The following is a 24,813-nucleotide window of genomic DNA, read 5'->3' on the forward strand; positions in this document are numbered from 1 at the left end:
ACGGTATACTTTGTCCGCTACCTGGTAACATGGTGTGGAGGAGTCATATGTAGTTAGAAAATGATCCTATTATTGGAAACAATATTAATAACCAAACAGTGGGAAATGTTGACAATATATTGAAGAAGATTCTTGCATAAAAAACAGCATTACAGCATCATTGCCCTGACGTCAGGCCCATTAGGGGAAAGCACCCATGCAGAGCATCAATCTCATACCCTTCTTATAGTTGTCTATTCTAACAAAGATGCTGTCCTTGAATAGTCATATTCTGTACAGGCATGTATTGCTGAACCTGCTAGAAAGAGAATAATGGAAATAGACCTTGGAGCGGTTGTTGACTAGATCCTAATGACCGCAACAGGAGCTGTGACAAGGCCTCTACTGTGAAGTTGACTCTATGGTCCAAATACAATTGGATAGCCCAGAATTTCTTTTTTAACAGATTGGCATTTTAAATAATTATTATAATCCTCTCTAACCTGATCCAGAGACCAATATAGACCAGAACCTATTCTAAATGTTTAGTTTTTTGTTCTAATTACATTTTAATATATTCTAATCCTATGAGGAACTGATGTTACTGACAGCGTGTTGCTTGTTCGAGTCCTGTTCATGACGACCTTTGCTGCATGTCTCCCCTTTCTCTCTCTCCCTCTTTCCTGTCCGTCTTCACTGTAACTATCAATAACAGGCACAAGAGCCAAAAACAATTAGTTAAAAAAAAAAGAATAATAAAGTAATCTCTTGTGTGTTGCTTCATCAGGGCTTCGGGATAGGCATGTGTCTGAAGTGTCTACAGCAAGCAGTATTTTCAGGTAATCTGGAGAACAACTATACTACAGCCCTGTTGGCTTACACCTTCACCTTGGCCATGGGTGCGAACCAGGAGCAAGGGTTCTATTATATCACTTCACAGGAGATCAATGCCACCAGACAAATACTCATGAACACCCTGCAAAGCCTGTCCATCGTTGAAGGTAGGGCAGCAAAGTGTTGCACCTGATCTATACTTTGTTGCACACCAGTGTCGTTGCACAAAAAATAACTCTCTTGCGATCGTACCTACATCCCACAGATGGTACTACTCACTGGGGGAGAGCCGATGGCCCAGATGGATCCACACTGGATTCCCTGGCGGTGGAGATGACATCGTACGTACTACTGGCCATGCTCTCCGGTCCCGACAACGACAACCCCGATTATGACCTGGCTGGCATCGTCCGATGGCTGGCCCTGCAGCAGAACCCATGGGGTGGCTTTGCCTCCACACAGGTAGTAAACGGTGATCTTACGCTTAACCACTTAAACCCTCCACTTAGTAAACTCGACTCGAGTGGTCTCTGTACTTGGAATACTTTTTTTCTGTCCACCAAATGCCAAAAATAGCCAATCTATACAAGCTTGGCTATTTTTGGCCCCAGATTATGGATGCTGGGGTTCAAGGGGTTAATGTATCGTCATTGTACAATGAAGTAGAAGTCCCACCTTCATTAACCAACCTGTGGAGACCTCTCGTTGCATGTTTTTACACTTTACCACAAGCTTCCGGCCAGTGTTGTTTTCGTCGACTAAAACTAAGACGAAAAATGTTCGTCGACGACCTTTTTTCAGTGACAAAAACTACATAAAAAGGAAATTAAAAACTAAGCCATGATGACTAAAACTATGACTAAATATACTGACAATTTCGTCAACAAATAAAAACTAGACTAAAATGCTAGGAAGGGGACTAGTGGACAAGAGATCCAGTATAAGTCATTTTACACTGGTTGCATGCTGAAAATAGCGGATCTACAAGCTCACAACGCATTGCGCTGCGACGCGTTGTGGGCTTGTAGATCAGCTATTTTCAGCAAGTGTAAAAACAGTCATTACGATGGCATCAACGCCCACCAAACTACATTTTAGTCGACTAAATCAACTGTAGATTTAGTCGACTAAAATCTTATGATATTTAGTCGACTAAAACTAGACTAACACTAAAACAATCCGGCTGACTAAAATGTGACTAAAACTAAAATTTGCTGCCAAAAACAACACTGCTTCCGGCCACTCCTACACACCTCTAAATAAATCACAAACAGGAAAGCCTAACTATAAATGTAGAGGACCATATTGGCCGTCTGCCATATTCAGCCCACTGACTATGACTTGCGCTATACGTGACATTACCACTGACAGTTTTTCCTAAGTACACCGACTTTTTTAGGAAGCCATTGGAAGGCATTCATTCAGTACAAAGATTTGAATTAAAAGCGTTCGCTGGGAAAGAATATATATTCAAAGATTTGCACACATTTTCACGATTTTTCAAAAATGGCAGATCTACAAGCTCATACATTCAGTATAGACATGAGATCGCTTGAAATATCCAACACAGAATGTCATTGCATGGTTATTTGTCCAGGTTGCTGTGTATTATCTTGCATTTTAATGTATTTTTAGGTGTAGAATAGATTGAGTTTGTTGAGTGTGTTGCTGAACATAGTAGCTGGAGAAAATATATACCACATAATATCGTTTAGCCAAATTTACTCAATGATTCAGGTAACTTCAGAACAGTGTAGAAACATGGAAACAAATGTGAAAAAATAAAGCCATCACCCTTTTTGCAAAAAAAAATATGTTAATGACGTTTAGAAGATTTAGAACACTTTCCTGGGGGTCTTTATGTGTGTAATATGTGGTTTTAGATATTTTAGATTTTAGCAGTGAGCCCAGTGTCTCTAATGTCATGAACACTGGGATCACTTACTTCCTGGACTACATGTTGTCTCAGTAAGACAGCCCTCCCCCTAACCACAAGGAGGAGCAGTGCACCAAAGCATTATGGGAATTGTAGTCCAGGAAGTAAGTGAGCCCCAGGGAAAGTGTTCTAAATCATCTAAAAGTCATTAACATTTATTTATTTTTGCAAAAAGGGTGAAGTGTCCCTTTAATGGCCTTTACTAAGCCACCACTGGCTTAATAAAGCCACCCCCCTGATGCATTATGGTGCAATATAATAACTCATCAAAGCTTGACATTAAATTGCTTTAGCACAAACACATCCTCACACAAATTCAAACCATTTGAGAGTTGAGCACCACAGAGTGCACGGCGGACCCACTTCAACTCAGAGTTCAGCACCACAGAGTGCACGGCGGACCCACTTAACCCATTTTGGGCGGGAACCCCTTTTGGTGTTTTAAACATTGTTATAATTTAGCTATTGAAAAATAGCAGATCTACAAGCTCATAGCGCGCCACCGAGTGGCGCGCTACGAGCTTGTAGGTCTGCTATTTTTTAAAAATCGTGAAAATATTTATTTCAGAAAACTGGAGGATTTAGAAGATTTTTTTAAAATTTCGAGGTCAGGCCTAAATGGGTTAAACTAATGAACTGCAATGTTTATAAGAATTAGCACGGCGGCTAAAAAATTGGCACGGCGGCCACACAATTGGCACGGCGGCCACACAGTTCCAAGTACAAGCAAGGGCATGATATAAGCATAAATGGGATGAATCTAGAGTTGCAATACGCTCCATTGACTCCCTACTCATCCAATTTGCGTTTGCGATCTGCTTGTATTAAACAACGTTAAACTCACCATCATTGCAGCTCTAGGCCAAGCTTGAATTATCCTCTTTCAATCTGCCGAGCTTTTGTTTCATAAAAATCCACCGTAGACATGTTATGAGATACTTTCTGTCAAGAAATTCTGTGCATGTGATTTTCTTTCTAAGTGCTGGAGTTTGGAAGCACTCGTCGTAAGTCACTGAACGGCCCTGTGTACCACCTGTATTATTTGCACATAATGCAGGAGGCAGCAGCACGACCCGTTAATAAAAACGAGTGCTTCCAAACTGCAACACTTAGAAAAAGAATCACATGCATAGAATTTCTTGACAGAAAGCTCATAACATTTCTACGGTGGATTTTTATGAAACAAAAGCTCGGCAGATTGAAAGAGGATAATAATTCAAGCTTGTGCCTAGAGCTGCAATGACGGTGAGTTTAACGTTGTTTAATACAAGCAGATCGCAAATTGGATGAGTAGGGAGTCAATGGAGGGTATTGCAACTCTAGATTCATCCCATTATAAAAAAAATCTAGAGTTGCAAATTGCGGCTAGTTGATGATGAGACTTGTACAATGAACTACTCACCTAATGCCAGTGGTTCCATGTGTAACGTACTTCCAAAGTGTGTACATTGTTTAAGTCACAGATGCATGGTTTTCATATCATAATTATATGAACTTTAGCTTGGCTAAAAGCTTGTGTTTAATCCACGTGGGTTCTTGTTTACTACTTGGTTAGACTACAGCTCTTGTGTTTAATCCACGTGGGTTCTTGTTTACTACTTAGTAAAGTTAGACTACAGCTCTTGCCGGCATCATAACAACCAAAACGGGACTTCCTCTTCTTCTTCAAAATAAGAGCCACTTGTGATGATTAGTCAAGTAAACACTAGTTTTTTTTGAGTGGTGTAAACCACTCCTACAACTGGCTTTTGTGTGCAGAAAAAATGAGCATGGTTGCTATGTTCAAAATAATTTCTGACGTAATTAAATCACACCCGGGTGAACTGGATGACCGTAGCAACCATGCTCATTTTTTCTGCACAAAAAAAGCCAGTTGTGAAATCACATCCGGGTGTGATTTCATTACGTCAGACCACAGCTGATCATGCTATATAAAACCTTACACCACTCAGTTCACACGGGTGTGATTTTTTTTTTACGAAGTCTACTTACAGCCAGGACATAGATAGACATTTGTAGCACCCTGAGATAATGCTTTGAATGACCACACACACACACACACACACACACACACGCTCAGTCCCATGTCTCTCTAACCCGTCTTCCTATATCTGTGATGGCCGCCAGGACACAGTGGTAGCACTTCAGGCACTGGCCATGTTTGCCAGTGCCTTCTACACAGCTGAGGGAAACGTTACGGTGACAGTGAGCCTATCACCACCGGTGGCACTGAACACATCATCACTGGTGGCACTGTTCGACTTCGAGGCACTGTTCGAGGTGGCACGGTTCGAGGTGAACGAGACCAACAGACTGCTGTACCAGGAGAAGGAACTGTTCGTCATCCCATGGGAGCACAACATCAGAGCGGAGGGAGAGGGCTGTGTCCTCGTTCAGGTAACTAAATAAAACTCATAGCGCTAACCTGTAGATCTGGTGCTTCTCAAAACATTTTTGGCCCAGGACACCCCTGTAAATGACCTGTTAATTCACGGCACCCCTGAATTACATTTACAATGTACAACAATGTACAACAATGTACAACATGTAAATCGTTCCCCCTAAGATACAACAAGGAACAAGGAAAATATCTAGAAAGAATAGTAGTTGAAGCAGATTGAACATAACTTCTATACTTGGCGTTTAACCACATAAACCCCAACATACCTATTCTGGGGTGAACACTCACCAGAAATAGCAGATCTACAAGCTCACAACGTCACGTTTGTGACGTGTTGTGAGCTTGTAGATCTGCTATTTTTTGGTGAAGAGACTTTGTGTACTGTAGGTTGAAAAAGATTGCAAGCGCAACTCAGGTCCGTTTCACAAAGTTTAGAGGGTCTAACTGGTTAACCATTTTGGGCGGTTTGGGTGTTAGCATTATGTTATGCTTTAGCTATTGAAAAATAGCAGATCTACAAGCTCATAGCGCGCCACCGAGTGGCGCGCTACGAGCTTGTAGGTCTGCTATTTTTGAAAAATCGAAGAACGACTGACATAGAAACATAGCTTTTTCAGAAAACTGTCAGGATGTAGAAGACATTTTTTGAATCTGATCTCAGGTCAAAATGGGTTAAACTATTCCACGGCACCCCTGGCCTTGCATCACTGCACCCACTTTGAGAACCACTGCTGTAAGATACCAGTAGATCAGTGGTTCTCAAACGTTTTCATGTCAAGGACCGCCAAATTGATATGCATTTGTCCGCGGAACCCCCATCCGAAAATATTTTGTACCAGGCAGGGACAGCCAGAAGAAGAGATTTACACATTAAACAGTATGGTTGCTAACTTGCTATTGGTCTTCATCATTCTATACTAAATTGCCAGAAACACACTCTACTTTTAAATGTATTTAAAAATACTAAACATCAAAGTGAAGGCATCATTTGTGATGCCTGAATGCGCTCAGAAAATAAATCATACTACCGTTCGTTAAAATGGAAACATCGTACTATGCTGTAGTACACAAAGAAAAGGTCGTAGGATAATGTCATGGGTCATAGTTCTACTATACTATGGCGTGTATTATGAATGATCATTGAGGACCTTATCTCCCCAGATCGCTATGCACTACAACATCCCCCCTCCTGAAGAGTTCTCTTCCTTCAACATCAGTACTTGTGTCATCGCCAACTGCACCGCAACCAGACCTTCAGTCGCTGTCACCGTGGGAGTCAAGTAAAGCACTTTATATCTACTACTAACACTGTTCTGATCTTAAAGGGGAAAACCACCCATTTTCGAGCTGTTGTGTGTAAATAATAAAAAGTCCCCCCATTCTGTGTTTCCTAGAACTGTAATTATGGGGAAAAAAAATCAGACCTCTAGTTCTAGGAAACACAGAATGGGGGGACTTTTTTATTATTTCCACACAACAGCTCTAAGGTATATTAATGACATAGTAAAATGTTGAAAATGAGTGGAATGCCCCTTTAAACCCACTAACTAGACTTGAATCCAGAAAAGGTCAAATGGTACATCACTGTTTCTCAACCTGTGAGGATAATTGTAAGCAGGCCCCCAAATAATTGGCAAAAGACTACGATTTTTTATGATAATATGACATAAAAAATAAATAAAAACAAAATAATCTCGAAAAAAAAAAACACATGCTCCGTAAATGCATGTGGCCCACCCATCTGACCACTTAACGGCAGCCGGCTCAGAGGCTTTTGAGATTTTCAAGTGGGCCGCGGTCCAGAACAAGTTGAGAACCACTGCTGTAGATGAACCCAATAAATGTCTGATTTTGATCCAAACATTTGACCAGATACAAGGGCAGACGAGAGGAGACCAACATGGTTATAATCAACGTCAAGCTGTTGTCGGGATACATTGTGGACAAGGACCAGATCGCAGAGGTGAGATGATTGAAAATACTTCATTAGCATTATTACATTTGGTTGTTCAATGAGTTTTATTTAACTCATTCGCAGCCGAGATCGTGTTTTGACACCTTTACCTACTGGGGCTCTCGACACCGAGATCGTCTTTGTTTGGACGTCTTTTTTTTAAGCCACTCTTCAACCCACTATGTCCTCTGTGTTTTCTCTATAGTTGAAGAAAAAGCGTTTAGTGAAACGTGTGGACGAAGAGGAAGGACAAATCAACATCTACGTGGAAGGGGTAGGTACACAAACACACGCACAATGTTAAGGAATAATAATAATAACAAATATGTATTGCAATAATATCAGAATAATTTGCACATACTTCTGTGGAAAATTAAAAGGGCTCTAATTGCATCTAATCCATTAGGCAGCTTTGCAAACCTTTTGTCACCTGCAGTATCCTTGGTCACCAATCACCTTGGTCACCAATCACCTTGGTCACCGATCACCTTGGTCACCAATCACCAAGGATACTCTAAAAGCAGACCATGTTGTTCTAAATGAAACTGAAATAAGTACATGTGACCGGGTCTGGCAAATAGGGCCTCATCTCGACCAGAGTAATTTTTCAGTTTTTTACAGATTAATAAAGTACAGAATGTAAGCTTTCATATTATGTATCATTCAATGAAATTGAAAAATATTTGAATATGATATGACCATTTTAAAATGATTGTGCTGTTTTACCCAAAGCTGAGAAAATCCCCTTTGAATGTTCACAACATTTCAACACCTAGAGCTGGCTAGCCTACTTTGACTTATAAATGTATACATTTAATTTGACCAAATCAATAATCTGTTGGAATGAAAACTTTCTTCAACATTCAAGCTGTGTTAATATGAAAAGTTTATTTTAGATTTTCTGCCTTTTCATTATAGGCGAGATGAGGACCATTTTGCTAGACCTGGTCACATATGTCCAAATTAAGTGATAATTGTGGGAACTATTATTGCAATATACAGTACGGTACATGGCACATATACATACATGACAATATGCATATGGCATTGTGTGAGTGAATTTGTGCTTGGAGTGAAACAAGTGAGTTGAATAATGCTCCTGGTTGGTTGTAGCTGAAGAAGGATGTGCTGAAGACCTTCAAGGTGATTCTAGAAGAGAAGGAGACCGTCAGGAACCTGATGCCTGCTGTTATCAAGATTTATGATTACTACCAGCCAAGTAAGAACCGCATCATTCTGCTCTCATAGAGCGCCGAAGTCATGACGTCACTCGCTCATCCCCTGGTTCACGGAAGTAATTTCTCTATGGAAAATAACATCATCGTCATCTTAAAGGACCTATAACATAAAATTCAACTTTTTCAATTTATTTTGTGTCTTTGGGGCTCCCATATGTGTTTTCTATCCCCACAAATAAGCAATTTTGAACAATCAGGCTTTCATATCATATTGGTGTTTTAATGGAAATTGCTCTCAGGAACAGCTCAACTGATTTTGGCCTCATCGTGATGTCATCAATGTCACCCTACCCTACTGTATAATTCCTCCTCTTCTTCAGTCTTCAGTTCCAAATTTGCATTTCCACTTTGTTTACAATGTCCACCATTGATGATTTTCCAAGTTGGCATGGAATGGAAACAAGCCTGGTTTTATCTAGCATCAGTATTATAATGACTCAAATATTATATAATCTCCATATCAGCACCCCCACCACCTCAGGACATTGTGGTACTGCAGCTAAAACTGCTTTCAAAGTCCAGAAAGAAATGACAAGGCCTGGTTATATCAGAGTGGTGATTGAGGTTCAAACCATTAGAAATAACTTTGAGGGACATAGACAATATGATATTAAATATTAAAAGCAGTTTTAAAATGCATGTTATTTGCGCTTTAAAATCGTCTCATATACAGCGAAATTATCGTTTACGACAGCCAGTCAGTCATTTTTCATGTAGTTAGTGCTAGTGCTAGTTAGCTAGTGAAAATGTAACTAATTCAGCAGCAGTAACATTAGTGTTTTCTCTCAGTCAGTTGATTCTTCATATCCATATGAGTGAAACGGCCGGGATGATTTGTTCATTTTTCAAACAGTTCTTATATGAGGCGATCTAAAATCTCCCTATGGGGATTACAATGCAAATAAAAAAGTACATGAACCAGTGGACTTAGCGCCCTCTACCGATATTGACGTCAGACTTCGGTGCTCTATTCTATTCTATCCAACTTTTATATTTATTTTATGGACTCAGATTTGATTTACGCAAGATATACAGTAACTCTTACAAAGTGCTACACTGTATATACAGTATACAGCTACAGTATAGCACCTTTCATGACATGAAATGCAGCTCAAAGTGCTTTACAGAGCAATAGAGAAAAAAAGAAAAGCAAAGGTGTAAAACAACATTAAAATAATAGCAGTAATGCAATACAGTGAGGACATGAATAACAATAAGGATGTTCAAAGCTCAACTGAAAGCAAGAGTGTAGAAGTATACAATTAAATGTTATTCTAATTCAATTCATAATTTGGTTTCAGTCTTTGCTTCCTTTAATCCTTTAGTGGCATAGCACAACATATCAAAGCAATTGTTCATGTATTGACATGTCATTTGTCAATATCATGGTCAGTATAATGTCCAATATCATGGTCAGTATCATAGCAACTCATAATGTAATAACCTAACTGTAATAAGCACCATTATCAGACAGCAAGTGTGCAGAAAGCATTTAGGAAAGCTGTCTGCTCATTTTAATGGAGAACCGGAGAGTGAATAACTGCTTCTCCTTGACGGCAAAAAGAGATTGCAGATACACTGTAGCAGCATTGGAGACTGTATTGGACAACATGTTGGTCAACATGCCTCTAATGTTTAGTTACGTTTAAACGGAACAAAATGTTACGTTAATTGCATACTTTATTCTTTTTGAGGACCTTCGCAGTGGCCGCCCCCTCATTGTGGAACTCACTCCCAGCCCACATCAGAGCTGCCCCCACCTTTGACATGTTCAAAAGCACACTCAAAACCCACCTTTTCAGACTGGCTTTCCCTACTTACCCCCCCCCCCCCCCACACACACACACACACACACACACACACACACACACACCCTTCTTGTTTGTCCTTTTTGATTTATTTTTCCAGTTTTTAACCTTTTAACTAGTTCTCTAATAAAATTGTTTTTACTTCTGTTCTGTAAATCGACTTTGGGTACCTTGAAAAGCGCTATATAAATCGTATATATTATTAAAGTTCTGGTTTAATTCAATATTGATAGTATATTTAGAGAGGAATGCTGGCAAAAAATCAAGTCAATTAGTATAACCGGATGATGTTGTTCCAAATAATTCAACTTGAAAAGCTGAAATTGTCCAATATAAAACAACCTATCAAATATGGGACGAAATCGTTCACCAGAGCTTTGAATATCATTTTATAATTATTATAATTTGATGACCAGCAGTGGTTCTTTATGGAGACACAACGGGGCAGTATTATGCGTGTCTTAAGTACCAGGTCTTATGACTTAACTTAAGACCTAGAGGCGTGATCAATGCCATTTGGCTATTCTGAGTGACCAAACAGCATTGACCACGCCTCCAGGTCTTAAGTTAAGTCATAAGACCTGGTACTTAAGACACGCATAATACTGCCCAAAGGAGTCTCCACAGGGAACCACTGCTGGTCATCAACTTATTGGCTTAGGAATACGAGAAAAACTAAAGAATATCCATGAATTCAAGTCTCCGTGTTTGGAGTAATCTATAGGGGGGGAAAAGGTGATGTTTGGGGTGGACTATCCCTTTGAAATGCTTTTTCTGATGATCTCCAATCTCTCCATTGTTTACAGGTGACGAGGCGTCCACTGATTACATCACCTCATGTGCAGAGAGTAAGTTCACCACACCATGTAACTTCAAACTTTCAGTCTTACAGTCTTTACACACCAGGGGCTCCATTTTCGTCACCGCTAAACCCCTTATCCCTAAACTTCTTTGCCTTTTTTTGCTATTTTGCTAAACATTTTTGAATAGTTAAAATGGCCAGTCTACAAGCTCACAACGTGTCAATGTAGATTGGCTAGTTGAACTATTCAAAAATGTATTTCAGAATAGTAAATAAAGGCAAAGAAGTTTAGGGATAAAGGGTTTAGCGGTGATGAAAATGGAGCCCCAGGGGCCCTATTCCCATCAGTGCCTTTACTGCCTTACCCCCTATCCCGAAACGTCTTTGCCTTTTATTTTTTAATTTTTTTTACCATTTTGAAAAACATTTTTGAATAGTTCAAATAGCCAATCTTCAAGTTCACAACGCGTGTCGATGTACATCGGCTAGTAGTTGAACAATTTTAAAATGTTTTTCAAAATAGTAAAAATGGCAAAGAAGTTTAGGGATAAGGGGTAAGGAAGGCACTGACGAAAATAGGGCCGTGTTTATGTTTTGTGCTTTTAATTCTTATTAAAACTGCTGTTTTTCAAGTGTACATCCACACAGTATTCTAAGTGGCATTTTATTTTCAAAACAATTAGAACAGTGTGTTAAAGGGGAATCCTCATCTCATTTTCAACATTGAATGATGTCATTAATATATCTTATATATAAGAGTTGTGTGGAAATATTTTTTTTTTTTAAAAGTCCCCCCTTCTGTTACCTAGAACTTGGGGTCATGTGACCACAGTGTACTCTTTGGCCTGCAGGGTAGACATCCACAATAACTAATAAACTGATATTTTACAGGTGACGCGGTCAACGAGGTGTAACATCCTGCTTACCTCTCATTGGTCAACGAGCTGTAACATCCTGCTTACCTCTCATTGGACCAGAGACTTGTTTGGGAGACGGTTCAGAGCTCCTGGACTCGGAGGAATGTAAATTTCAGTCGCATTCCAACATCTTTATTTTTTAACTGTAGGGTCAAAGATTTTTACCCTTTTTTTTGAGGTTTTACATTTTGTGATCTTTTAAAACGATTTGTTTTTCTTTTCCATTTTTAATATAAAATATAATTATGTAGTCGTCACATGGAAAACTTATCATAGACCCGAATACGACCTCTTGATAACAATTAGTATTTCATTGTTAAAGATCCATGTACTAGATTTCAAGTGTCAGCCCCTTTTGTGACTGGTAAATACATTAATATTCTGCAGGGTCCATGTTAATTCAAGAATTGTAGACAGTTCTCTATAATAGTTGTGATTTTAATAGACAAAAATCCATATTCGCCATACATGAAAGTGCCACGTAACATACAGGGTACCGTTAACACAACATGGTCCGAAATTTGACTGTTTTTGTGTGTGCATGAGTGTGCGTGCGTGTGTGTGTGTGTGAGAGCGTGTGTGTGTGTGGTTGTTGTGTATGAGACATAGATCTGTTTTTTCCACAGTGTGGCAAAGTGATCAGTGAATATCTGTGTTCTGCTGTACCATGACCTTAAAACCCAAATGTGATTGACTGTTGACAATAAAAATTCTAAAATGACAAAAAGAAAAGTACAAATTTACATTTTTTCTCTCCATACAATACTGTCTCATTTCACTAATGAGCTTTTTTTCCATTCAAGCATACCTTTTTTAAACAGTATTTAGTTTCTTTTCAACACAGATATTTAGTCTATATTCCATCTACCATCCTCGGATGCAATTTAACAACCTTGCCACAGCTGAATAGTTTGGTTTGCACACTTAAGAGTGCAGGGGGTGGGGTGGGGGGGGGGGGGGGGTTCAAGGCAAGGAGGAAAATATATTAGGTATTTTCACATCTTTTTAAAATCTGCTTAAAACATCATTGCTCACTATCGCAGGCACCATAACCATAAATTAAGACAGCTCATTTACTCACCGAACATTAAACACATGAAACTAAAACCGTTCCACATGCTCTTAATAAAAATAGACATCACAGCGTAGTCTTGTCCCCTCTATAAGACTGGATCGATTTTACACTGTCAACATCTAGGCTTTACAATGTTGACACCAGGCTAGCTAACCCCACGAGAACAGAAGTGACCAGATTTGACTGAGAGACTGCCATCGCGCAAATTACAGCTTTTCACCAGAGAAAAACTTTTTTTTGTTTTTTTTCAAAATGAGTTAATAGCACAGGCAGACTCTTCACATACTACAGCATGTCTGAAATAAGTGTCAGAGCTGAAATCGACATGTAAATATGAAATAAATGCCCAAACATGTAGCTAGGTGTAATGTTAGACCACAGAAGTGAACCTTTCAAGCCTGTTTTCTCAACTTGCTGTTTTCTGCAAGACATTACTCTATAAGCCATATCTCCAAAACTGGTGGGTCAAACTGAACAACCAATATGTCAATTTGAAGCTATGATTCCCTGCTTTCATATGACATGAAAAAACGAAAATTCAAAAAAGTCCAATGGCAGTCCCTCAGTTAAATTTAGTCACAGAAGGTCTTCAAGCTAACAAGAAGTCCTCATGCATTCAGGCCTCGTGTCACACTGGGAGTCGACATGTGAACAAATCAATTATCTTTTCAGACAAACGAAAATTCTTGGTGATTTTATTTTTGTTTGCCAGTATTGTGGCTCTTGATAATTGAACTAATATTAATAATTCATCACATAACCACAGTGTCACACATCCCCCAGTGTGTACAAGACTCTCAAGGATAATGTATAAGTTGTTGCACAACGTTTCGCGTCAAAGAACAGAATTGTCACCGAGCGACATTTGGGCGAAAGGGTTGTGCAATAAAGTACAAATCAGCCTTCAGTATTTCTACCAGTAAAATGACGCCACAGACTTCCCTTCCATCTACTACAGTGTAGATTCCTGTGCATGCAAATCCACATATCGTTGTTCTGACAATAGAAATTAAAATCATACACACAGTCCAGAGAGTCTCTGCTAGAATAGACTGATTCCATACACGGTAACAAACATTGAAATCAAGGCACAGATTTATCCATGTCAAAACACTGGTCTATGTACGCATGGTACTAATCAGACAGGGAGTAGTCTGGCCCAGCGACCACTAGTCGTGGAGTAGTCTGGCCCAGCGACCACTAGCTGTGGAGTAGTCTGGCCCAGCGACCACTAGCTGTGGAGTAGTCTGGCCCAGCGACCACTAGCTGTTGGTGATATAATAGGCTGGCAGTGATAATTGGCAGCTCTCGAAATGGAGGTCGCTTCAGACGCAGAACTTGGCAAACAGACTACTTTCGTCTTTGTATGATATGCACACACATGGATGTGTTGTACACCTTCAGGTGTTGTCGGCAATGTGAACAATATAAAGCCTGGGTTATACTTAATTGTACTGTACATGGGTGCGCGCAACACCAGCGCCAGGGCCAAATTAGCCACTGGGCCAATGGGGCCGTGGCCCAGGGGCCCTTGTGGGGTTAATCCGTCCCTGACCAGCGCTCAAGTATAAATCAGGCTTAAGACAAACAGTGAGATCTTGTTCACTACGTCCACAAATTGGCTGGAAATATGGAAAACCGCAGAGGATGGGAACTCCTGAGCTGCTGTCCCAAAGATAATTCAAAATAAACTAGCTGAAATCTGGGTCAAACTGTAGTCGTGTGAATTACCATTTTATTTATTTTTTTAGATGTTGTGTACTCGGTACACAGTATACAAACAATAATGAAATGTAACTAAGCCCTAAGGGCCATGATACAGTAGTACACTGTACTGTACCGTGGCCTTAGGGCTTAGTTCAGAGTACAAGACTGTTCTAGATTAGGACTAGAACAAAAGGTTGTTCACCTTGAGGATTCCTCACTTGGCTAAAGCACAACCGGTAGCTTTAATCAATAACAGTATTTGCCCCACATAAATAATGTCTATTGTTACTAGATATTACAGAACGTCCCTGATCACTTACTGATCTTTATCCTCTGTTATACATTTCAAAGAATATTTCATGTTTTGTTTTTTTTGTTTTTTACAACCATTTGATTTCCGACCATTTTCTGTAATTTCTATCAAAACTGGACATAAATACACTGGGTAACGCATCAGGTAATAAGCCACTGTCATAGGAAACACACATGGGTGTAATGTCATTTTGGCAATTCTTTCACTAAAATGTGTAAATGTGATTTAAAGATCTGAAAGAAAAGCATATCTCCATTTGGCAATACAGAAAGACGAGTCTTGAACAGGTCGACATTTTGGTTTACATGCAGACGGGCGTACACGTGTGTGTGTGTGTGTGTGCGTGCGTGCGTGCGTGCGTGTGTGCGTGTGTGCGTGTGTGTGTGCAGTATTCTGTACACATGTATTATGTCCTCCAAGGGCTCCCTTTTCAATCCAAACAAAATCAAGTAGAAAACACGGGTTTGAAGAAAAGAAAAAAAATCTACATTGGAAAGATAAGAAATAAAAAAAGATGTCTTAACAAAAGGTAACAAAAAAAAGGCCTTATTTTTTCCTGTGGTGGTGGTGGTGGTGGGGGGGGTGGGGGGGGACTGGTGACGAGATGGCCTAATAGATTCCAACATGGAAGAACCACCCTGGTGTTCACCTCGCCTCAGCAGCATTGTGTGTGTGTGTGTGTGTGTGTGTGTGTGTGTGTGTGTGTCACCGTCTCCACACCTTAGCGCAAAACGGTCTTAAGCTGCGCACTTCTTAAGCTCTGCGCAGCTTAAATTCCGAGTTTTTAGACAGCTGGTGGATGGAAAAGAAGCTCCACCTCCGCAGACTTTTTGCGCGGAGGAGAGCGTTTCGGGGAAACTGGCCGTCGCGCAAAAAGTCTGCGGAGGTGGAGCTTCTTTTCCATCCACCAGCTGTCTAAAAACTCAGAATTTAAGCTGCGCGCAGCCGAGAACGTGCGCAGCTCTTTCGATAGTGTGGCAGCACCGTGTGTGTGTGTGTGTGTGTGTGTGTGTGTGTGTGTGTGTGTGTGTGTGTGTGTGTGTGAGACTGTTTCTTTTTAGTTGAGGAACTGTGTGTAACCCTCTGCTCCCGTCACTATGACATCCATCCATATCCTCATGGCCTCTGGCGACGGAGCCACCATGTAGTAGAGCCTGTCGTGTGTCTTCACACAGAAGGTGAGATTTGGGTTGGGACTCTAGGAGAGAAACGAAACGACAGGGACATTTCAGACATCAAAAAACCCCGCGGTACGATTCATGTGACTTTGACTGCTATCTCTGTTACAGGGTTGGCTAGACTGACACACACATACGTACATTACACACACACACGCACGCACACACACACACGCACGTGCGTATGCACTACTGTATGCACGTGCACCTATCTGGGAGTGCTTTGGCAACACTGAGGCAGAAAGCCCATAGACGGAACAACGAGCAGGTTCTTCTTGTGGCTAAAAGGCGTTTTGCCATGAAGAATACAATGTTCATGATATAATATAAAAAAATATGACAAAGACCTGTTTAGAGCTGCAATACTATGCAATCTGTTTTTCACTTTCCCTTCTTCAACATCTCCCCCTTTTGACTGGTGTTCATTTAACCCATTTTGGGCGGCCGGGAACCTCTTTTGGTGTTAGCATTATGTTATGCTTTAGCTATTGAAAAATAGCAGATCTACGAGCTCATAGCGCGCCACCGAGTGGCACGCTACGAGCTTGTAGGTCTGCTATTTTTGAAAAATCGCAGAACGACTGACATAGAAACGTAGCGTTTTCAGAAAACTGTCAGGATGTAGAAGACATTTTTAGAATCTGATCTCAGGTCAAAATGGGTTAAAACATCAAAGCTTACGTATGTTATCTGGCTGTCATGTGAAGAGCAGGTGGGCCTAATCATTTTACACACCGCACTTTGTTCAAGTAACAAGCAGTAATGAACTCAAATTAGAGGTGCAACAGAATAGTTGAGACGAGGTAACATTTACATCAATACTAATTATCCATAAGCCAGGAGTCAGGCAGTCGACTAAAACTAAGACGAAAAATGTTTGTCGACGACCTTTTTCCACTGACGAAACTAAATGGAAACTAAATAAAAACTAAGCTATGATGACTAAAACTAAGACTAAATATATGGACAATTTCATCAACAAATAAAAACTAGACTAAAATGTTAGGAAGGGACTAGTGGACAAGAGATCCAGTATAAGTCATTTTACACTTGGTTTGCATGCTGAAAATAGCCGATCTACAAGCTCACAACGTGTCGCGCTGCGACGCGTTGTGTAGATCTTGTAGATCTTGTAGATCTGCTATTTTCAGCAAGTGTAAAAACAGTCATTACGACGGCATAAAGGCCCCAACCAAAATACATTTTAGTCGACTAAACTCGTACTATATTTAGTCGACTAAAACTAGACTAACACTAACACATTCCAGGTGACTAAAATGTGACTAAAACTAAATGAAAACTATTCAACAGACTATGACTAAAACTAAAATAAAAATTTGCTGCCAAAAACAACACTGGAGTCGGGACAGATGTGGCTTTTGGGGGAGGGGTCAGAATAAATTATGGACTCAAATGGTTTGTTATTCTAATTTAATAGATAACCAAAAAAGTTTCTTTACCCCAAAAATGTCAGAAATAACATCTTTGTGCGACACTTTTAACCAATTATTATAATTTGTTTTGCATTGAAGTATAACACGACAACAAGAATATTAAAACAATTATTCCTTTGTCAGAATTGTTCTTCGTCTGTGACCCTGTTCTGAAAATCTCATATTTAGCCTATATATATTTGTGGGTCCTGGTACTTTCTTTGGTTGAGAAGCACAGTAACTGCCAGCCACTGAATGGAGTTTACGTTATGGTGGGACACACTGCCACAGAAGGACGGAGTGACAAACCAAGCGGGATTATCAGTTCAAACAGCTACTCACACCTATCCACCACCCCGTGCAGAGGAAGAGGGGAAATATTCAACACTATTAACATATTCACTATTCAACATTCTCTCCCTGCCAGTCACAACCATGCCTGTCTTAACCATGCATAATCATTCATGACACACATCTCCTCTGGCGCTCATAATTATTTGGGCAGGGAGAGACACACACACACACACACGCACACACACACACACACACACACACACACACACACACACACACACGCAGAGGATTCAGCATAGATTGGGGGCCCAGAGAGAGGATGCATTTTAAGGGGATCAGGAGAAGAAAATGATACATACACTGGTCAAATTCAAGTTGAAAAAGCCCTTAATCTGTGATGATCACAAACAAGAGATTTACAACACAGTAAATACCAAAGAAAAAAGGTGAAATCAAAACGAGTGTGGCAAATGGGAAACACTAGGCGATTAAAATATGAAATAAATTAAGAATCTTTATGATTTATTTTCCTTGTTCCAAAATGTCGCATACCTTGGTGGCGCTGCGGAGGTGGTCATAGTAAACCTCCTCTATTGCTTGGAAGTAGATGACTCCCTTCAGTTTGGTCTCGTGTTTGTCTGCAAAGGAGAAGAACAGAAAACAAAAGGTTTGGTGTTAAGACAGAGGAGGAATCACTGACAATACAGGGTTTATCTTGGCTTCAAGAATCTGTTAATCCATTTAATTGATTATGAGAAACAAACCATTCATCTTAATCAACAGGGTTTTTTTCCTTCTTTTTTTTTTTTACATTTTATAAACACAGTACGGGTCCATTTGGTTCCTAACGGGTCCATTTGGTTCCATTTGTACACTCTCTGAAATACAGACCCATAAGGGTCCATTTGGTTCCCAACTATGATTTATCTGGGGAACCCCTGGAACTCCCTCAAGTACCCCCAGGAGTCCCCGCACGGACCCCACTTTGGGAACCCCTGGCCTAATAGGCCTGCAACAGCTTACCACTTTCAACCAGGCATCCCTATTTTGGGCATGTCATTATAGCCAAAAACGCAATAAACCCCCCCCCAAAAAAACATCTATCTACACGCTCACATGTCGTGTACTTGCAGATCGCCTATTTTTGCACGATATAAAAAGAGGCTTAAGTGGTTAACCAGACCAATCGATTGGTCTATAAAAATATTTCATGTCGATGCATTGATAAAAATGTAAAATTCTTTGATTATTATATGAATCCAAGTAATCGATAAAACAATCGATAGATTGCAGCCCTACTTTAACCCATTTTGGGCGGGAACCCCTTTTGGTGCATTATGTTATGCTTTAGCTATTGAAAAATAGCAGATCTACAAGCTCATAGCGCGCCACCGAGTGGCGCGCTACGAGCTTGTAGGTCTGCTATTTTTTTTTAAATCAAAGAACCACTGACATAGAAACATAGCTTTTTCAGAAAACTGTCAGGATGTAGAAGATAGTATTTAGATAGTACTTAGATAGTATTTTAAATATAGCACTTTATGTAGACTTAGATAGTATTTTAAACAGACTTATAGCATGTTACGTAGACAGCACTAGAATTGCATTTTATGTAGTCATAGCACTTTATAGTACAAATGTATAATATATAATATAGTATAGTATGTATAGTTTACATAGATACTCCACTGTTACGTTCTTAGCTTACGCATGTTTCATGATAACTACTTTTTATGTGATGTATGCCATGCTTGTTGTTATTGCTTAATGTAAATCGCTCTGGATTAAGAGCGTCTGCTAAATGCCTAAATTGTAAAATTGTAAATTGTAGAAGACATTTTTAGAATCTGATCTCAGGTCAGAACGGGTTAAAAAGCTCCGCGTGGCACAACGCCAGGTCATCTCTACGACAACCACAACAACACGCCCTGTGGGCCATTTCAAAGAAAATCCTTGATCATCACAGATTCATCATTTGCGATAACGGGAGTTTTGGGGGGGGGTGGGAAAAAAGACAAGCGCAGCAGTTTCCTCCGTTTTTCTCTGGCTGCGCTTCCAGACCCTACTTGACTGCATTCTTACACCGGGTTGTAAATCATTGCAGTTTGTTTCATCAGCCCCTGCAGAGCTGCAGTGGGGAAGAGGAGCAGAACACAGCACTCCGCTCTCCTCCTCCAGGCAGGAACACTCGCAACAAACCCAACTTAACCCGTTTAGACCCCAGAGAAGATTCTACAAATGACAGTTTTCTGGAAAAAAAAACATGTTTTGACCCTATGTCAGTTGTTCTCAAACATTTTCATGTCAAGGACCCCCAAAAATATATGTAATATGCCTCCGACCCCCCATCTGAAAATATGTCGTTCCAGGGACCTCCCCAGAAGCAAAGATTTGAGTTAAAATGTTCACTCTATATATTCAAAGATTCGAGGCACATTTTCACGATTTTTTCAAAAAAATAGCAGACCTACAAGTTCATAGCGTGGCAGCACTCGGTGCCGCGCTATGAGCTTGTAGATCTGCTATTTTTCAGAGCTTGTAGATCTGCTATTTTTCAATAGCTAAAAGTATAACAATGCTTTAAAACACCAAAAGGGGGTTCCCGCCCAAAATGGGTTAAAGACTAGTAGGTAGATATGTAGGAAATCACCATTTCGAGGAATTAACGGTTTCATTTTTAATACGCAGCCATTATCTCCTAATGACCTGTTTTAACATTCAAACAGCCCATTCATTTGCATACTAATTTATAAATGCATCTAAATTACAAGAAGAAGAAGACAAAGAAGAAAACAACTCAGTGCAGTTGTGGTTCGTTAACCTGAATTAGCAGCAGGGGGTTAACTTAAAACTGAGTGAAGACTCGTCTTCACATCTGGTTGCGTCTTCCCTTCAAGGTCAAGAGACGGATGAGCCTTGCATCTGATCAGCTCGCTCTCTGAGCACAGAGCGCAGCGCGGCATACAAACGACCACCGGGGTATTCTCTCTACATTTGCTTTGTGCTCGGCGTGCTTTAAAACCGATTTAAGATGAAGCCCTTCTGAAGTCTTCAAAGGCCTTTACAGAGCAGATGTGTCCCAACTCTCACGGTAGAGGACTATGTGACAAGTTTAACCAACACTCTTAACAATGGTCCAAAGTAACCCACATTTGCAAAAAAAATAAAAGAACGACAGAAAGAAAGAAAACTTATTTTATTCACAGATTTTTCTGACTTGTGAAACTTGCATGACACAAGGCTTCAATGTGAATAAAAAGCACATAAGTCAGCTTAATCTTCAATTTAAAGAAAAACTGCGTATTCTCCACTCTCAGGCTACAGTATGTTACATACACTCCCTTCATTATCTCAGTCTCTGTGATGACTGGAATATTTTCTAAGCACTACAGATTAGCATTTCTTAATCGTGTGCATGCTGTGCGTCGCTCTTGACAGCATCAACTAAATTAATTAAAATGGAAATCTAAATATAAAATGAATCGTCTCTTGCCACTTCATATTATAACTCTTCCAACTTTGCGTTGGTTTGTAGTTGAACCGCTTTCAACCTGGCATTCCTATTTTGGGGCATGTCATTCTAGGCAGAATCTAAATAGCAGATCTACAAGCTCACAAATTTGTATTTCTTTCTTTTTTTAACCTTTATTTGATAGTCACGAGGGTGTGAGAGAGGAGATACAGAGGGAGAGCATGGGAGAGGAGTGACATGCAGCACATAGTCACTTTTTGACTGAATACAAATTTATTTGATTATTTTACAAAAGATTTGGGGCTCCATTTTCGTCACTGCTAAACCCCTTATCCCTAAACTTCTTTTACTTTTTACTATTTTGAAAAACATTTTTGAATAGTTCAACTAGCCATTCTACATTGACACGTTGTGAGCTTGTAGACTGGCCATTTTAACTATTCAAAAATGTTTTGCAAAATAGTGTAATAAGGCAAATAAGTTTAGGGATAAGGGGTTTAGCGGGGACGAAAATGGAGCCCTTGGAGTCTCTCCCCTAAATCAGCAGGCTTACTCTATTGGCTTAGTGGGAAGAATCTCAGCACTTGGATGGGGGACTCGGGTTCGAATCCCGAGTACGATAAAAAAGTTTACAAAAGGCAGATTGGAGTGGTCAATAATAAGACTCACCAACGTAGTAGGAGAAAGTCCTCTTGAGGCGATCGAAGACAAACCAGCGTTTCTTCCAGGACTTAATCTTGCCTCCCATCTTCACCAGGTTTCCTTTGCACATTTTCTCCGTGAGGATGACGTGGTAGCAGGTGTCCACGCTGTGGCCTGACGACTCCACGTGGGAGCGAAGGTCGAACTCCTCCTTGCGGATGGGAAGGTACCGCGTCATGGGGCGAGCCTGGGAACGCCATGAAGGGAGAACGAACGACAGAACGTTAAGCTCTCATTAACATCAACTTTGTAACTCACAACTGACACTGCATTAGCCCATTCTGGGCGGGAACCCCTTTTGGTGTTAGCATTATGTTATGCTTTAGCTATTGAAAAATAGCAGATCTACAAGCTCATAGCGCGCCACCGAGTGGCGCGCTATGAGCTTGTAGATCTGCTATTTTTGAAAAATCGAAGAACGACTGACATAGAAACATAGCTTTTTCAGAAAACTGTCAGGATGTAGAAGACATTTTTAGAATCTGATCTCAACATCAACTTTGCAACTCACAACTGACACTGCATCAGAGTTTCCCAGGGGACTTCTATGCCTAGGCCTTCTCTTTTCCCTCAACGCCAAATCTGCACTGGAACTACGTATCTACAGTGCATATTCACGTGTTGAGTTGAGGCGCGCTGTGAGCTTGTAGATCTGCTATATTCGCAGAATATTTTCGCCCCCCCTGAATTGAAATGATACTCCTGCCAAGTCAATTATTATTACTCAGTTGTGTATGTGTGTGTATGTGTACCTGTACACACTACATATAACAGACCCCAGTGAATAGTCTGTTCCACTATGCTAGTCCAAAAACGTTCCTTTTTAACTAGCATTTTTTTTTTTTTTAAACGATTTTTAGTAATGAAATTAGCCGATCTACAAGCTCACGATCTACAGTGTCAGTGGTGCCACTGTTCATTTTGACAGCAAATTCTGATAGTCTTAGTCTTATGAATAACACACCTTTAGTTTTAGTCATATTTAGTCCTATCTGTAATTGATTAGTCTTAGTCTAGTCTTAGTCGACTAAATATCAAAATCAGTCAACAATATTAACACTGGCCTCAGCAGGGCTTAACCCATTCTGGGCGGGAACCCCTCTTGGTGTTTCAAGCATTCTGTTCTACTTTAGCTATTGAAAAATAGCAGATCTACAAGCTCATAGCGCGCCACCGAGTGGCGCGCTACGAGCTTGTAGGTCTGCTATTTTTGAAAAATCGTGAAAATGCGGCACAAATCTTTGAATATTATGTTCTTTCAGAGCAAATGTTTTTAACTCAAATCTTCGCTTCTGAGGGGTTCCTGGAACAACATATTTTCAGATGGGGGTAGGAGGCCAATTACATATAATTTTTGGGGTCGTTGACATGAAAAATTCCTTGATTCAGAAGACATTTTTTAAATTTCGACGTCAGGCCTAAATGGGTTAAGTTTGTCGCACGTGTGTTTACCTGAGCAAAGTTCTTGGCTCTCATCTTCACCTCCCTCTCCACCAGCTGCAGCCTGTGGGAGGTTTCATCCTGCAACCTCCTCTCCGCGTCCTCCCTCCTCCTCCTCTCCTCTTCCAGCATCTGACGGCGGGCATGGCTCTCTCGCTCCTGGAGGGCAGCGGCCCAAAGCAAATACATTTATTCATCGGGCGCACAATGAAATATGCAATTCATAGACCCCGGAATACAGAATCCATGGAGTGAAGACCTCTCATGTAGAATGGAATTACACTAAAGCCTGATACACTGTGGTGTGGTGTAGGGGTGTAACAGTTCATATATTTAATCGATTCTGATTTTATACACAGAGTATATATATATATATATACACACACACAGTGTAAAGTGATTTTCCTTTCTTGGTTAATCATAAAGTAATCATAGACTAATCACTAACTCGATAGCTGCAGCCCGAGTGTGCTGTGTTTTGGGTCAAATGCCTCTATATTAACCCATTTTGACCTGAGATCAGATTCTAAAAATGTGCTTAAATCAGTCATCCTCCATCTCACATAACATATGACATTTTACACAGTGAGTGTTTGTGGAGATGACTGATTTATCCTGTTGTGCCTTGATCAAGGCCATGCACAACAGGTGCGCAACCACCCCCATCTCGGAGTCCAGTTCTAGTTTGACTCAGGCCAGGTGTGACTGCTTAAATCAGTCAGTTTGTCACCTCCCCCTTCACATTCGGTAGATCTTGTGATCTTTCGTGTCCAGATGTAATGTTCTGGGGTCTAGTAGGACTATAGTAAATAATAAAATAAATCGCTATAACATTTAGTAAAACAAATATATATTTAGCCCCATGTTCGAATGCCCCCGCCCCCCTGTAAAAAATAGCTAAAAGCGCTAAAATCGAAAGAAAGCAGCAAATGAACAAAAATCTCATCTTTTACTTTCTCTAATACAACCTAAAACATGAACCTTGGTTGAAAAAAAACTAAAGTTCTGTCTTACCCGTGATTCTATAAGTCTGGCCTTCTCCATATGAGCTTCCCTCAACATCTTCTCCATCTCCTCAATTTTCAAAGCATCCATTCCACTGGCACTGCAGGACAAAGAACACACTGACTTCAATACCCATCCATGCCCACACGGCAACGTGTGTGAGTGTGAGCCAAATTACGTTGAGAACGGATGGGGGCATTTTAATGGAACGTTGTGGAAATTATCAAGATACTGTCATGAAGAAATGGCTAATGCTGTATTATGTAACTTTTTTGTGAATAAAATGTAATTTTGTCCAATTAATTAATTAATGCAATATAACTAT

The 24,813-nt window shown here is 40.3% G+C and overlaps 2 protein-coding genes across 2 annotated transcripts in view; one reads left to right on the forward strand and one right to left on the reverse strand.

Moving 5' to 3' along the window:
- The window catches only part of LOC306932528 (alpha-2-macroglobulin-like protein 1), a 61,105-nt gene extending 45,944 nt beyond the window's left edge, over positions 1-15,161 (forward strand). The window contains exons 30-39 of the mRNA XM_079514365.1: positions 767-980; positions 1,079-1,275; positions 4,877-5,146; positions 6,312-6,430; positions 7,023-7,113; positions 7,310-7,378; positions 8,218-8,323; positions 10,957-10,998; positions 11,844-13,113; positions 13,527-15,161. Coding sequence (XP_079370491.1) covers positions 767-980; positions 1,079-1,275; positions 4,877-5,146; positions 6,312-6,430; positions 7,023-7,113; positions 7,310-7,378; positions 8,218-8,323; positions 10,957-10,998; positions 11,844-11,866 — 1,131 coding nt within the window. The 3' untranslated portion in view covers positions 11,867-13,113; positions 13,527-15,161. The remainder of the gene's footprint in view (positions 1-766; positions 981-1,078; positions 1,276-4,876; positions 5,147-6,311; positions 6,431-7,022; positions 7,114-7,309; positions 7,379-8,217; positions 8,324-10,956; positions 10,999-11,843; positions 13,114-13,526) is intronic.
- Positions 15,162-15,887: 726 nt separating this feature from the next.
- Positions 15,888-24,813, reverse strand: part of phldb1b (pleckstrin homology-like domain, family B, member 1b) — a 100,962-nt gene continuing 92,036 nt past the window's right edge. The window contains exons 19-23 of the mRNA XM_079514364.1: positions 24,498-24,588; positions 23,496-23,642; positions 22,011-22,230; positions 18,422-18,507; positions 15,888-16,162 (exon numbers count right to left, since the gene is read on the reverse strand). Coding sequence (XP_079370490.1) covers positions 16,022-16,162; positions 18,422-18,507; positions 22,011-22,230; positions 23,496-23,642; positions 24,498-24,588 — 685 coding nt within the window. The 3' untranslated portion in view covers positions 15,888-16,021. The remainder of the gene's footprint in view (positions 16,163-18,421; positions 18,508-22,010; positions 22,231-23,495; positions 23,643-24,497; positions 24,589-24,813) is intronic.

The sequence above is a fragment of the Electrona antarctica genome, assembly GCF_951216825.1.
Source record: "Electrona antarctica genome assembly, chromosome: 11".
Lineage (NCBI taxonomy): Eukaryota > Metazoa > Chordata > Actinopteri > Myctophiformes > Myctophidae > Electrona > Electrona antarctica.